The 16,397-nt window shown below is 38.9% G+C and overlaps 1 protein-coding gene across 1 annotated transcript in view; it reads right to left on the bottom strand.

The window, feature by feature from the left end:
- The window catches only part of DNAJC1 (DnaJ heat shock protein family (Hsp40) member C1), a 95,529-nt gene that overhangs the window by 47,685 nt on the left and 31,447 nt on the right, over positions 1-16,397 (bottom strand). The window contains exons 4-7 of the mRNA XM_020801818.3: positions 15,744-15,909; positions 14,643-14,737; positions 13,544-13,637; positions 2,723-2,813 (exon numbers count right to left, since the gene is read on the bottom strand). Of these exons, the coding sequence (XP_020657477.3) occupies positions 2,723-2,813; positions 13,544-13,637; positions 14,643-14,737; positions 15,744-15,909 (446 nt within the window). The remainder of the gene's footprint in view (positions 1-2,722; positions 2,814-13,543; positions 13,638-14,642; positions 14,738-15,743; positions 15,910-16,397) is intronic.

Genomic DNA, 16,397 nt, shown 5'->3' with positions numbered 1-16,397 from the left:
TGAGAAATCTATAAGTGGGACAGGAAGCAACAGTTAGAACTGGATATGGAACAACTGATTGGTTCAAAATTGGGAAAGGAGCAAGACAAGGCCGTATATTGTCTCCCTGCTTATTTAACATGAGGGTGAAAGAGGAGAGGACAAAAAATGGTCTAAAGCTCAACATAAAAAAAAAAAATACTAAGATCATGGCCACTGGTCCCATCACCTCCTGCCAAATTGAAGGGGTAGATATGGAGGCAGTGACAGATTTTACTTTCCTGAGCTCCAGGATCACTGCAGATGGTGACAGCAGCCACAAAATTAGAAGATGCCTGGTTCTTGGGAGGAAAGCGATGAGAAACCTAGACAGCATCTTAAAAAGCAGAGACATCACCTTGCCAACAAAGGTCTGCATAGTCAATGTTATGATTTTTCCAGTAGTGATGTATGGAAGTGAGAGCTGGACCATAAAGAAGGCTGACCACCAAATAATTGATGCTTTTGAATTGTTGTGCTAGAGGAGACTCTTGAGAGTCCCCTGGACTGCAAGGAGAACAAACTTATCCATCTTGAAGGAAATCAAACCCTAGTGATCCCTGGAAGGACAGATCCTGAAGCTGAAGCTCCAATACTTTGGCCATCTCATGAGAAGAAAAGACTCCCTGGAAAAAACCCTGATGTTGGGAAAATGTGAAGGCAAGAGGAGAAGGGGACGACAGAGGAGGAGATGGTTGGACAGTGTCACCAAAGCGACCAACATGAATTTGACCAAGCTCTGGGAGGCAGTTGAAGACAGGAGGGCCTGGCGTGCTCTGGTCCATGGGGTCACAAAGAGTCGGACACGACTTAATGACTAAACTACAACAAAATTAAATTCAACAGGATTTAAGTGACTAAATCTGGGTGCATCCCAGAAACTCATATTTCTCTCTCTCTCTCTCTCTCTCTCTCTCACTCTCACTCACTCACTCACACACACTCACACACACACACACAAATGTATGGCAGGATGCCTTACAAAACAGAATCCTGCTTTCACACATCATAATAGTACATGCTTTATTCATTAAAATGGATAAAGACATAGCTATTGCTATGCGTTAGAGATATAGATTATTTGGTGGTTCAATGTGAAACATGTCATAGTCTTTAAAATGGTAATGACATCTGAGGAACACCAGATCTTATTACACTAGCTCTGAAGTCCAATACAGAATGAAAACATTAAACTAATACTAATCCAATTGTTAGTCCTGGCTAAAATAGACCCAGTGCATGAAGAGACCTTCTTAGGTCAATTCAAGCTGAGACTAACAATTAGATTTAGCTCTGAAGCTGCAATAACCTGAACGTGTATATGTAAATAAATCCTACTGAATACACTGTAGTGCAGCAAACACCAGGACTGCACTACAACAACTTGAGTAGTTTGGATAGGATACTGACTGGCAGTTTTCCTTCTAAGCAACTGGCTTGCTCATGGCCGTGGTGCTGGTACAGCTCCTGAGAGACAGTGCCCCATAGTAGTTAGAATGCTAGACATGGACAGAGGGCCAAAAGTTCACGAGGAAGTCTTGGGCCAGTCACCCTTCAGTTCCTAACCCATCTGACACAGATCCTATCAGGACAAAAGACCAGGGGCAGGAAAGCTGCAGGACTGGTAAGGAATCCCTGGAGAATTTCATTTCTTGGCTGGGATGAAGTGTAATTTAAATGATAAAATAAAATACTCTAGGCAATTTGTTTTACTACTTTTGAATTTAGCCTAAATTTATTTATCAACAGAGGATAAGCAGAATCATTAACCTAACTAAAGGTCACTCAGATGCGAGTGCAACTCCTCTAACCTAATCAGCTTCATTATTACCCCAACTCTCTTCTTTTCTCTATGGAGAAGATAAAAGGTAAAACCCACTTTTGGAGGGCAGAGAGGAAGCCACACAAACATGAGAGTTAAAAGAGAGTTCTCTATAATTCATAATTGCTCCATGTGGTAACCCGCCTTGTCACTGTAAGATTAAAAACATGAAAACATACAAATTCTAGAGTAAGATTATGGACATAAACAGGGCAAACCAAAAAATAGGCAATACCATGAAGAGGTGATATTACTTTCAGCAATGTACGGTATATAAAAAATGAAAATGTGGGAAACACTTGGTACTTACAAAACAAGGCCGGTTGAAAAGAAAAATGTTCATAGCTCCTCCAAACAGCAAAGTAGTTATATCTTGGAGAATCTCACCAAGTTTCAGTTCAAAACATTAGAAAAGGTAATAGATTTACCTCATAAGTTCTGCATCCACATTTTCTGCAGATGCTTGAAATTTTCAGAGCATGCCTATTTGAACTCTGTTCAGGCAGGCATAAAACCAGTAAAGTTCACAGTGATCGTTACTTCTCCAAGAAAGAGAAATCAGTTCCAAAAGACACAGTTCATGTCTGATACTTTAGAATTAACTATATTTCTTACATATTGCATCCCAATACCATCTCACTAAACTAAATCAGTGAAGTATTAACATCTCTATCAATGAACTCAGAATTAAGAATTCAGAAGTTATTTAAGAACTTCATACTGCAGTTAAAACCACACCAAGCACACCCATTTTTAGTACTTCCAAAGAATGGAGTCAGTATATAGGATATGTCAGAAAACATATGTCTCTCCCCTCCACTCTCTGTCGCGTGTATTTTATAAAGGACAAATAGAATCAAAATGGTGCTTTAAAATACTCACTCTGAAGTGTTTCCAATTCAATTCTAGCTAAAGCCTCTTCTTTCTCCTTCATTTTTGTTTCTTTATATTCTGCATACAGTTGTCTGGCCTCCTTTAAGAAAAAAAGTTTTTTTATTAGTACCTCAAAGCAGCCAGCAGCAACAGCATTTTAAACTTTCCATAATTAATTTCAAGTCCCAGCAATTAATCACTTAGAGAGAAAAATAGGTCTTGTGCCAAATTAATCGAACAATTAAACAGACATAAAAGAAAAGAGTATAAACCACCACTACGTATCACAGCATAATCAAAGCATTATTATAAAGGAGCTGCATTAGAGCACATGTTACTGTAGCTCTCACTATGAAAATATAATTATGGGAATGAAATGTTTAATTGTCGCAAATCTGAAATATAATGGTCCTCTCTGGGGCAGCCAAAGCTCTCTTACCATCTGACGCACAAAACACAGCTCCTCCAACATCGCAAAGCTGACGATACAAACGTTTAGCACTGGGAAGTACAGAAGCACTGACAGCTGACTATACTGAGGAAGACATCATCTACAACCTACACCACCCTAACAGAACCAAAGGGAGTTTTATGTAATTGTGGGTTATTGAATCTAACCAGTCTAGACATACAACTTCCAAGGTTAAAAAAAAGACCTTACAGCAATGTATACTCATTACACAGGTAAGTTTATACTTGTACTCTACAGCATACTTGGTTACAGGGTACCACAAATTTTGGCTTGGTTTTCAAAACTAAGGTTAATACCCAGGCTCCTGCCACAAGTAAAAAAATGCTCTGATGTAATAGGCTTCAATTTATATTTATCAAGCTTTGGCCCAAATCCTAAAGGATACTTCCTGGCATAACATACTCCTGACGTTGACATTTGCTGCAACATACCAAGTCTTTAGAGTCAGCTAATGCTTATGCCGACTTATTCACTTGCAACAAGTTGCCACTAAGATCTATGCAACTTGTCCTACCCCAGTGTAAAAACACTACAGGATTTTGACCATCAAGTATAACAGACTAATATGCACATTTTGTGGCAGTAAGCCAAAAGCAACATAGAAAAGTATGTCTGCCACTGTGCATAGGAGATTTACTGCTACCGGTTATAAACTGAGACTTTCTATTGAGTGTTTGCCTACAACCACATGAAGTGATAAGAACACAATCAATTCTTCCATAAAGAAAATGTATACGCTTCAGGCTTCACAGACTCAGACGACAATCTCTCAGAATTAAAATAAATGAAATAGAAGAGATGTACAGTATTGCTTTTATATGCATTTGTGCATTTCTAGTCTGAAACTGTAGAATTATTTCATATTAAGCATAAGGCCAGAATATGTTGTCATGCTTTATTCACCATTAGTAAATTATGAAAACATAATCATTAGTCATGTTTCACACTGAGTTTTGAAAATTACATCAAATATACAGAACCAATATGCTACGAGTGCCTTTACTGTGGTTTCAGTTTATACACCATCAATCAGCATTTAACTTAACTCTTTTGGTTGTTGTTGTTTAGTCGTGAAGTCGTGTCCGACTCTTCATAACACGACTTAACTCTTTTGGTACTGAAAACCAACATCTGATGCTAAATTCTGGAACAGAATCTATTATTACTTAGGCAACCCCCCCAAGATTATAGACTCCAAGGGGTACCTGCCAATCTCTCTGGTGTGTCAATCAGGGAACAAATGGAAATGAGGCTCAGATGAAAATGACAGAAAAGAAGAGAAATATAAAAGTTTCAGCAGTCAGAGCTAGCAATGTCTAATAATTAATTGTGATACATCTGTAGTTCGAATCAATAATTACATATAAGAAGCCAAGACAAAGCTATCCAAGTTGGAAGGCAGGCAGGCATTTAGACTGTTAGGTTTTACTGAAGACAAGTCCTGAAACTCAAAGTATACATTCTGTGTGCTGTTTAAATGGACCTTTAAAAAACCCTGTTCTGATATAGTTTCTCCAGAACCAATCTTTTCTTGCAAATAATCACAATGTTGTCACAAAATTAGAAAGTGTTGCTATCTTAAAAGGCATCCAGCTAGCAAATCGATTTTACAGTTCAGATGAAACCAAATGAGGGCATTTAATCTTATCCTTTGGTTGGTAGGAAAAAAATATTTCTAAAAAAGAAAAATTCTCCTATACATATTATTTAAATTTACAGTACATCAGAATTTATACCCCAGCTTTTAGTTTATAAAAACAACCAAAGCAGGGAGGAAAGGGAATAAAACACTAAAATAGAATAATTAAAAACTGCTTTAAGAGATATAGGAATATAATTATATGCCACAAGATTTATGTATATGATACAGCAGTGCTTTCTGTTTTTAAATAAAGAAATGAGCTAGCTTATACTAGCTTGATCCACCAGGAAATTAATCTGCACAAACTCCAGTGACATAAATAGGAACAATGGAAGCAGACAGCTACGAGCTTCCATGTCTCCTATTCATTTCCATGGGACTTGTGTAAATGCCCCTGTAAAAATCCTCTGAACTTCACTGTTGAAGACCAACAGGTAATCTAAGACCTTCATTTAAGGCCTATAATTTCTGTGGAAACTAGACAGAAATCTAATAAAGGACACATAATAGAGCTTGCCTGGCATCCAGAAGTTTGACGCAAAATGAACACAAGCTTGTATTTTGCAAATGAAGGCTACCAATGGATGCAAAAAGATTACTGGTGTTGGGGAGTGGGGGAGAGGCTTCTTGCATGCAAAGAGGGAATACTGTATCACAGAAATTCAGGTTCCAAAAACAACCATCTCAGTAACATTGTCTCATGCACTGAAAGCACACTTCTAATGTTTATTGCACGACAGCAAAGAGCACCACTAATTAATGGTGGTTAATTATGTATAATATTTCATCTAGTACCTGTCGTACAGTACTTTTGATTCCCTTCATGCATTGAAAATGTCTTCCTCTGCTCAAAAGTTCTACTGTGGGTTCGATGAAGCTCTCTGGTGGAGTCTTCATTCAATTTTAACCAGGTTTGTTATAAAACAAATTCCACTAATTTCAGTTGACTTTGCTTTGAAGCAGATGTGCTAAAGATTGCAGCTTTTAAGTAAAAATATTAATCATGGGATGCTTTCACATTTAGCTACTGTACAGGAGCCAAGTTAATGTTTTAGTAGTTTCCTACAAACATTTCGAGAAGTATAAAATTATCCATAATAAAAAAAATTGTTCCAATTTGTTCAGGTTTCACTTTCTTCTCCAATTAAACAAAATTAAGGATCTGTTAACAATTTTATTTTACAGTGAGAATAAGCTATTTGTTTCAACACAGGATGAACCTTCTGCTCCAAAACTGTTTCACATAACTCAGATTTCTTCAGCTAGACCAGGATATATACAATCAAGTCATGCTATGAATCAAATTTTCTCTTGTCATTACTGCTGGTATTAGTGACACCTGGTATTCCATTAGTGCTTTAAATGTGGGCCCTCAGAAGTCAGGAAATACCCCTTCCTTATTGCTGAAGTCTTACAGGTTAAATCCTCCCCCGCTACTGCTTTCTTTAGGCCAACTGCAATTGGAAATGGAAAAACAGAGGCAGGGAAAAGATATAGTGTGTGGGAGGGGGAAATCTCTTTTGGAAAATCCAACGTGACATACTGTATTTTTTGCACCATAAGACTCACTTTTTTCCCACAAAACAGGGGTGTGGAAAGTCTGTGCGTCTTATGGAGCGAAGAAAACAGATTATATTTTCCTGTTTTCTTCTCCTAAAAAATTGGTGCGTCTTATGGAAAGGTGCGTCTTATGGAGCGAAAAATACGGTAATTTTATGTACACACCCTCAATTGCTACAATGATTTTGTCATCGCTACATGGAAAAAAAAAGCAATCCAGACTGTATGAATTTATTGTACTTACATAGGATATTATTTTATTTTTGATTCACTGGATATATATCCAGCCTTTCTCCCAAAAATGAAATTCATGGCACCTAACTATAATATTAAATAAAATAATACAACAAAAACACTAAGCAAGATCAGCTATTAAATACAACTAAATTAAACAACTAAACTCAAAATATAACTTAAATATATATTCTGAAGAAAAGGACAACATTCATCCATTAATGGCCCCAAGCCTTTCAGAAGAAATAAAGCCTTCACCTATACAGAAATAAGGGCAGACAGAGGGGCAATCTAGTCTTGCCTAGAGGGGAGTTCCAGAACATCGGAGAGTGAAATCTGGGAATAAGCGAGGTACTTCCAAATTTAGACTTTTTAGTAACTTCATGTGTCCTCCACTGATGCAGGCATGGCTTACTTGCACAAACCATCTGCACAGATTTAAACTAATGACATATTCCTCCACCTGAGAATAGTGGAATAGTGGCCCCACACAAATAGTGGCCATGCTGCTTGGGTGACATTATTCTACAGCAGGCCGTGTAAGCTATATAAATATAAAACGCATAACACATACAGTCATGTTCATGTGTAAACTTGCAAAACAAGAGCAGATGATACCTTTACCGGGCACTAACACTTAATGAACAGACAAACGTTTGAGTCCTATGGGACTCTTTGTGAGGTTGCAGACCTTGAAAGGCAAGAGGAGGGAGAAAAGTTCAATCATCATCCTGAGCAGAGCAAGGAAAATCCCACTGAGTGTATATTTCATTAGAGGCAAACGTTTAAGAGAAACATGCGCAACCGCACTGCTGATGTCCTCCACTTGGTGATGTACAGACCAACCCGACTTGAATCAGAAATCTATCTTAAATTGCATCCTACCCAACCCCCATTCACCACAAAATAATTAAAAATAAAGCTCTCAAAAAATTATGCTTTCAAACCCGCAGACCATTTTTCTTCGAACTCCAGAGAACCAAGAGCAGCTGGCGTAGCAAAGAACAAGTAAAATGACAACAGCTAACCTGTGGACATGCATACAAAGCAGTTTCCTGAAGTAAAGAACTACCTTAATTATTTTAAGTGCCTTCATGTATTATAGCTGGGAGAAAAGGAAAAGAAGGGGCAGGAGCAAGGGAACGCATACACTTGGATAAATGACAATCAGATGTACATAGCAGCTTTGCAACGTGATTCATGTAAATGGATACGTACCCACCCCGCCACTCATATCTTTTAGGACATATTAAAAAGACACAGAGTTGGATCCCAAGAGCTCACTGGCAATAAAAGGAAGGCACTTTTGCTCACACGCAAGGCATGCATATTGTCAACCCCTCCCCCCCTTTTTTTACTCTAGCCCTGTATTGTCCCCTAAACACAGCAGAACAAACCCCAGCTGCAAAACAAAACAAAACAAAAAATCCAGACAGAGGTTTCAGAGAAACCTTTCAGACTAGCATGAGATGCAATACCCTGACACATCAGCAAAGGAAGAGCGACAGAAACAAGACAACCTTTCCTATGTAGTATAGTTTCAAAGATCCCACTCTCAAGGGTGTCTCTGAAACTAGACAACTGTTGCAAAACTAATCTAACCGTGCAAAAGGAAACTTGCAATTAAGCCTACTTTCAAGAATGAAGAAAAGATAGGTGCATAAAACTTTCAAGGAATGAACTAACTTTGGTCTCCTCTCCCCACACAAAGATGCTTTAATTTTAAATGAGCACTGACATGGTAACCAGCACTCATTACTTTGTGCTCTATCTAAATGCACAAAAGAATTCTAGGGAGCACATGCCTTTGCAGTTAGGCACAAATTTTATCTAGTACAGCTGATATACAGGCTGATCCTCTCCTTGAAAATGGGGCTCTTGCTGGTATTATCACTGCCTTGCAACCTTGGGGATAAGCTACAGCACACTATGTGTAGGGTTGCGCCTTTGGAAGTAGTGGCTTGTATAAAATGAAGCTGGGCTCCATCTCCTCCTCTGAATTCTGCTTCTGTTAGTTTCAGGAAACAACCACCACATCTCCCAATCCCTGGAAAACCTACTCTGGCTTCTCTCAGCTTTGTAAACTCAATTATTTATTTTAAACAGGCATGTGTCACTTTTCCTGTGCTCCAAGGGACTTGGGCAGATACAGTACCATGCTGCTGTTTTGTAATATGTTAACCTGTCAGGCAGTAATGATCTAGCAATTAAATGAAATACAACCACCAACTAGACAAAAATCATACCCATTATAGACTTAGCAAAGGCTTTTCTAAACAAATAGAGGTGCTTGCCTCCTACCCATCCGAAACTGTAGATAACCTTTCAATTCAGCACGAAATCATTTTTAAAATCTTGGAGTGAGCACTATGGGGACTCCTCCTATAGCAACAGAGGCTCAAATCTCATGTGTTACAGCCTGTCCTGACAATGTAAAGAGTTCAGGGTCTGATAGAGATAAAGGAGGTTCGTTCAGATGTCGTCTCAGGCAGTGAAGGGCACTAAAGGGTTAATAACATACTATTCAAATCGGCTTAAAATTCAGTTGATATGGTCATGCTTCACACATCCACATTAAAAGCAGCTACAACATTTTGGAGATACTGAATTATGCCACACTAAAACGGTAATGTGCTATAACCTTCTTTGTAGCACATCTATTGCTTTTCAAACCCACCACAAATCTCACATATGTACTGGACCCAATACAAACTGGCACAGCTCAGTTAAATTCCAAACTGCAGATGCAGTGGTATCTGTTGGAGGTCCCCCAGATCAATATATCAAGGCATCTCTACCATCCATATAGCGCAGACAGACACCTTTCTAGGCAGTCAGTGCACTGGAACTATTCTAAATAAAAATTTGACATGACACTAGGAAGCACACAATCAAGGACAGTCAATCTGTATGAAGAAAAACAGTCACAGTTGAATACAGCCATTCCCACGTTTACTCTTGGACCCTGGACAGCACCAATGGGGTTAAGTGTATGTCCACTCATCTAGCCAGGTCTCAGTAATAAATACTGGATTGGCCTACACCCCCAATACCAAATCACAGATATATTTGTCATTTGTCAATGCCATTTTCTGGCAATAATGATAAGGAGAAATGAGGAAACACATTTGTTCCACGCAAAAACAGGGGCACAGTCCCGACTGCTCCAGTATTGTCACCTTCCATATAGTAACATCACATATGTAGGAACCATGAATTTTGCTCAACTTACTAACTGCTTTGATACTATCTGACAATTTATGCTGCAAACCCATACTAAAAGGCTGACATTAGGTGTCGTCAAATAGTGCCACTCTGCCCAATTCAGATTCAGCCAGCCCACAAACAGAAGTTTGAAGAGAAAAGAAACAAACTAATCCAGGAAGTTGTCTACTGCTATCTAGTGTAGAAGGCTGAGCTGGGGGAGAGGACTGACTTTTTGAGTAGCCAAAGTTGGTTCACTGAACTCATTGGCAAATGGAAACAGATTTGATGGACCTAGAGCTCTCTCTGCTAGCCCTGTAAGTAAAGCAAAAGCTAAATCCAGAAAAAAATCCAAAGCTTTTCATTGTGCACATGATTTCCGGCCTGCTTTTGCAGCATTCCTAACCACAAAAGTTCTTCCTCCCTTTCCATTACACTATCTTGGATTTGATTTAGATATGCCAGCATAACTAATCACCAGAAACCATTGATTACTTATATATCCAGATAGATACAGATACCATAATCAAGAGATGGATTAAAAAGGCTGATAATGGCAGGCAAATCTGAAACATAACTTGTTTTACTCTCTACCAAAATAAAAGGAAACACTGGTAAAATGAAAACAACTTATTATACTATTGAAGACCTTGTGCTTTACCAGTGATGAAAATCAGAAACTTCCATTCGAGCCTCTGCAAAACTTGCTAATAAAATGTCTACAAAATATACCAGCCTGGTAATGCTCTACGCTACGGGATTGCCATGTAACAGTGATTTCCAAACCTTGAGGAACCCAGATATTTTTGGACTGCAACTCCCAATAACTTCAGCCAGCATAGCTGGTGGTGACGGTTCCTGGAAACTGCACTCCATGAGCATCTGGGTTACCCAAGGTTGGGAACCACTGCTATATTTTGTTTTATAGTGATTAAGTCGTGTCCAACTCTTCGTGACCCCATGGACCAAAGCACGGCAAGCCCTCCTGTCTTCCACTGCCTCCCCGAGTTGGGTCAAATTCATGCTGGTAGCTTCAATGACACTGTCCAACCATCTCGCCCTCTGACGTCCCCTTCTCCTCTTGCCTTCACACTTTCGCAACATCAGGATATTTTCCAGGGAGTCTTCTCCACTCATGAGATGGCCAATGTATTGAAGTCTCAGCTTCAGGATCTGTCCCTCCAGTGAGCACTCAGGTTTGATTTCCTTCAGAATGGAGAGGTTTCTTCTCTTTGCAGTCCAGGGGACTCTCAAGAGTCTCCTCCAGCACCACAGTTCAAAAGCATCAGTTCTTCGTCGGTCAACCTTCTTTACGGTCCAGCTCTCACTTCCACACATCGTTACTGGGAAAAACATAGCTTTGACTATGCAGACCTTTGTCGGCAAGGTGATGTCTCTGCTCTTTAAGATGTTGTCTAGGTTTGTCATCACTTTCCTCCCAAGAAGCAGGCATCTTTTAATTTTATGGCTGCTGTCACCATCTGCAGTGATCCTGGAGCAAGGAAAGTAAAATCTATCACTTCCTCCATATCTTCCCCTTCAATTTGCCAGGAGGTGATAGGACCAGTGGCCATGATCTTAGTTTTTTTTTATTTTTATTTTGATGATGATGATGAGTTTCAGACCATTTTGGTGCTCTCCTCTTTCACCCTCACTAAGAGGTTCTTTAATTCCTCCTCACTTTCTGCCATCAGAGTGGTATCATCTGCATATCTGAGGTTGTTCATATTTCTTCCAGCAATCTTAATTCCAGTTGAAATTCCGGCTTGGGATTCATCCAGTCCTGCCTTTCACATAATGTATTCTGCATATTAGTTAAATAAGCAGGGAGACAACATACAGCCTTGTCATGCTCCTTTCCCAATTTTGAACCAATCAGTTGTTCCATATCCAGTTCTAACTGTTGCTTCCTGTCCCACATATACATTTCTCAGGAGACAGATAAGGTGGTCAGGCACTCCCATTTCTTTAAGAACTTACCAGAGTTTGATGTGGTCCACACAGTCAAAGGCTTTTGCCTAGTCAATGAAGCAGAGGTAGATGTTTTTTTCCAGAACTCTCTTGCTTTCTCCATAATCCAATGCATGTTAGCAATTTGGTCTCTAGTTCCTCTGCCCCTTCGAAATCCAGCTTGTACTTCTGAGAGTTCTCGGTCCACGTACTGCTGAAGCCTGCTTTGGAGATTTTTGAGCATAACCCTGCTAGTGTATGAAATGAGTGCAATTGTACAGTAGTTGAAACATTCTTTGGTGCTGCCCTTCTTTGGGATCGGGATGTAGACTCATCTTTTCCAGTCCTCTGGCCACTGCTGAGTTTTCCAAACTTGCTCGCATATTGAGTGTAGCAACAGCCTCATCTTTTAAGATTTTAAATAGTTCCACTGGAATGCCATCACCTCCACCGGCCTTGTTGTTAGCCATGCTTTCTAAGGCCCACTTCACTTCACTTTCCAGGATGTCTGGCTCTATCGTTTCGTCGTCATTTAGTCATGTCCGACTCTTCATGACCCCATGGAACAGAGCACGCCAGGCCCTCCTATCTTCCACTGCTTCCCGGAGTTGTGTCAAATTCATCTTGGTTGTTTCGATGACACTATCCAGCCATCTCATCCTCTGTCGTCCCCTTCTCCACTTGCCTTCACACTTTCCTAACATCAAGGTCTTTTCCAAGGAGTCTTCTCATGAGATGGCCAAAGTACTGGAGCCTCAGCTTCAGGATCTGTCCTTCCAGTGAGCACTCAGGGTTAATTTCCTTTAGAATTGATAGGTTTGTTCTCCTTGCAGTCCAGGGGACTCTCAAGAGCCTCCTCCAGCACCACAATTCAAAGGCACCAATTCTTCGGCGGTCTGCTTTCTTTATGGTCCAGCTCTCACTTCCATACATGACAGGAAAAATCATAGCTTTGACTATTCGGACTTTTGTTGGCAAGGTGATGTCTCTGCTTTTTAAGATGCTGTCGAGGTTTGTCATCGCTTTCCTCCCAAGAAGCAGGTGTCTCCATCTGCAGTGATCATGGAGCCCAAGAAAGTAAAATCTGTCACTGCATCCATATTTTCCCCTTCAATTTCCAAGGAGGTTATGGGACCAGTGGCCATGATCTTAGTTTTTTTGATGTTGAGTTTCAGGCCGTTTTTTGCAATCCATAATACTGGTCAAAAACTCTTACAAACATGCACACTGATGGCAACACACTAAATCACTTCTGCACATCTCCCCAATTCTGCCAGGATATTTAAATTTTTCCCTTGAAGCCATTCAAATAATTTATTAAATGTGTAATATGGCAAAGGAGCAAAAATGCCAGAGAGGCTCCTGAAGTTAAATTTATCTTGTTTAGGGAATGAGATTAAATTTATTTTCCCATCTTATTGGAACTTGAATTACTATTCACATTTATAAATTTGAGCACTACATTAATACATTTTAATGCTTTAGGGCCCCATGGAAATAGTAAGTCTTTCAACACACTGCTGTTGGACCTGAAACAGTATTTTAAAAATGAAATTTCCCCACCCTTTTTTCCATTATTTAGCATAGTTCTCAATACCTTTAGTGTTTATAAATCAATGCAAAGAGGAGAAATACCATAACAACAGTTTTAGATTGATAAAGCATTCTATTGGCTTTAAATAGTTATCAAATACAAATGAGTCCTACAGATGAAGTACAGGATGAGACATAATGAGAGAAACACACACACACACTTTCACAGTTTTACCTGAAACAGCTGTGGCAAAGATTTTACTGTTAGACAGAACCAGATTCCCAGCTTGCAAGGAAGCAGGTCCCGCCACTGTGGTTTCTCTAGCAATCTGTAGAAATGAACACATTTTCAGAAATTATTACATCTATCTTGTTGCACACACTGCAATGACCCTCTCCCCTACCCAGCAAACAGTCATATAACATGCTGAAGTAAGCAGTCATCTGTCACAGGGACACCTAAATATTTTCAGATCCAATAGAATCCTAAAGATAAATATCTTCAGAGAACCTCTGCTAAACATAGGTCTTGTGTGCACCTTGCAAAATAAACCTCTCAGCCTTTTTGACAGCTTCAGCTTAAAAAGAGAGCGAGAGAGAGCAAGACTAACCACCATCATACCAGTCACAAGTGCTGACAACCAGATATGAAGACTGTAGCATAAACAAACCAATACGTAAAAATTAATGTCATTTGCAGTTCGCTGAAGCATTACTCACTGATGTCATCAGAACAGAAGACAGGCAGAATGGTCTCTGCTCTCTATCCTGCATTGATCCAGTTCATGCCCCTGCTGTGTGAACTATTTAAACCTTTTATTTCTTTCTATGAATCAATAGAAGAAATGGTGGTATCTTTTGGAGTATTCTGAATGTCAGTATTCCTGCCCCCCACCTGATGTTTCGTGGCCTTAAAAGGAGAGAAAGCAGGGGGAAACCAAAGGGGCGAGAATTTTCTTCTAACCCAAATGAAACGGGATTAAAACCCATGCTAAAGTAAAAGCAGGAAAATCATACAAAAGACTCAAAACAACTCTGTGGTGAAGAAAAAATTCGACCTCGAAAATGAAAGAACAAAACAAACCAAAGCTATGATTTTATATGCCTGATGCTACTTCTCCCTGAAACGTGCACACCCATTTAATATCACAAATACTCCTGTACATAATTATTAGATATAATTATATAATTAACCTGTTCAGTAGAGTTTTGAAAAACCCCATGAAGAATCTTTATGAGGAGTATAAAAACATTCACAAAAACTGCTTGACGAGCTTGCAACGTCAAAAGATATTTCAGCACTTTGTCCAAAGTCTAATTTCTTATGTACCCACCTTTCACTCTTGTCAATACCAAGTTTTGTTTCTTCTACATTCTTCCCTCCTGCTTTTTTCTTCTTTTCCCTCTTCTTCCGGCTAAGCAATTCATCCTTAAAAAAGGAGGAAGAATTGTTAATAAAAAATTGCTAGAGGTTATCATGTACAAGTCGGCTGCAACGTATATGAAGTAAAGTCTTCAATTAAGAAAAAACAGCACATTTATGCAAATGTATGGGGCAGGCTACATGATTAAGTAAAATAATCTAACAATAACAGTTGCCATGGCACCCACTCCTTGTGCACACATGAAGTTCAACTCTGTCAGTCATGTGTATATCCACACCAATTAAAGTTCTCTTTCCCACATTTTTAGCTTTCAACTTTTATCATGTTTAACTTTAATATGTTAGCTTTGGAAATACTTTTAAAAAATCCAAACAGATACTGATGCACCAGTAATATTCTAATTATAAATTTCTTAACCTATACATAAGAATGTATTTTTGCTTTCTAGCAGGTAAGAAGCAGCCAACATTTAAAATCATTTATTTGCCTCTGTCATTTTACCATTGGAACCTTGGGACATTTTTCATGTCTGAAAGACATTTCAATTTTGGGGTGGAAACAGAACTTCCATTAAGACATTAGATGAAAGAGAGAGTATGCTATGCATTTCAAAGACCAAGTAGGAAAGGTAAAGAAAAAAACAAACAACCCCCCCCCCCCAAACTCAAATTTGTGCAATTTCCAAGGAAAGCTTAATTCAGCCAACAGCTAGTTTTAAGAAAATATTTTATTGGCTTGTACGATCAGCTCTCTGACAATTGCCAATTACAAAAGGCAAAAATACTTCAAGTTTTAAAATGTAGCAAATAATTTTAAAGGCAGCAAATTATGTACCATTTGAAGTAGAAAGATGTTCAATTGTTGGATAAAAGGAAAGCATTTTGGGGGTACAATTTTGGCCAAAACACAATTACTAAAAATCTAAGAGTAAATCATATGCATGTGTGTGGGTGAGAGGGTCAGGAGTGAGAGACTGATTAACAGTAACGCATTAAAAAAAACCTTGAACATTTCGCTTGGTTTTAAATAAAGATGAAAACCAATGCTTACCAGTTGTTTTTCAAGGTAGATTGACCAAACCACAGCATAATGACCCACAGTGAGGATAATGAACAACAGCAATGCCAACTCGGCATTGCTCATTTTCCTCACTCGCCTGTAATAAAATACAGGCTGACGCCAATCTGGTAGCCCATTGATGAGAATATCATCATACCTGCAGTGACAAAAAAAACATGCTTTCCTAAATCATTTCTAACAAATCTATTTAGCTCTTTTTTTTTCAATGACACAGGAATAAAAATTGTGTTCTACCCATCAGCTTTTCATAGAGATCAGTACAGTTAGATTTATACCCCCAAATATATGTTTTGTCAACATTTAATCTGGGCTTTGGGAACAGAAGTCTAACCAGTCTGCTGGAGAAATTGTTCTCTGCTGACTGCATTAAAAATGGTGACTCTGCTGTTCTTACAGCTCCCCCAATTGATTCACTTGAGAAGTGTTTCTCTTCTACAATGAACCATATGTTCAGCCTACCTGTCAATCACTGGTCATATTCCCAGGATAAAAGAATTACAAAAGGATGATTTTAAGTGGGAAAGAAACAACCACCAAATCTATTTATTTGCTATGCCTCCTTAATTGTGTGTGTGTCTGTGTGTTTGCTAGTCGCTCCTATAAATGTTCTTTTGATATGAAAAC

Source organism: Pogona vitticeps, chromosome 6, assembly GCF_051106095.1.
Source record: "Pogona vitticeps strain Pit_001003342236 chromosome 6, PviZW2.1, whole genome shotgun sequence".
Classification (NCBI taxonomy): Eukaryota; Metazoa; Chordata; class Lepidosauria; order Squamata; family Agamidae; genus Pogona; species Pogona vitticeps.
Note: the sequence above shows the minus strand (reverse complement) of the source record. Positions and strands in the feature narration are given on the sequence as shown.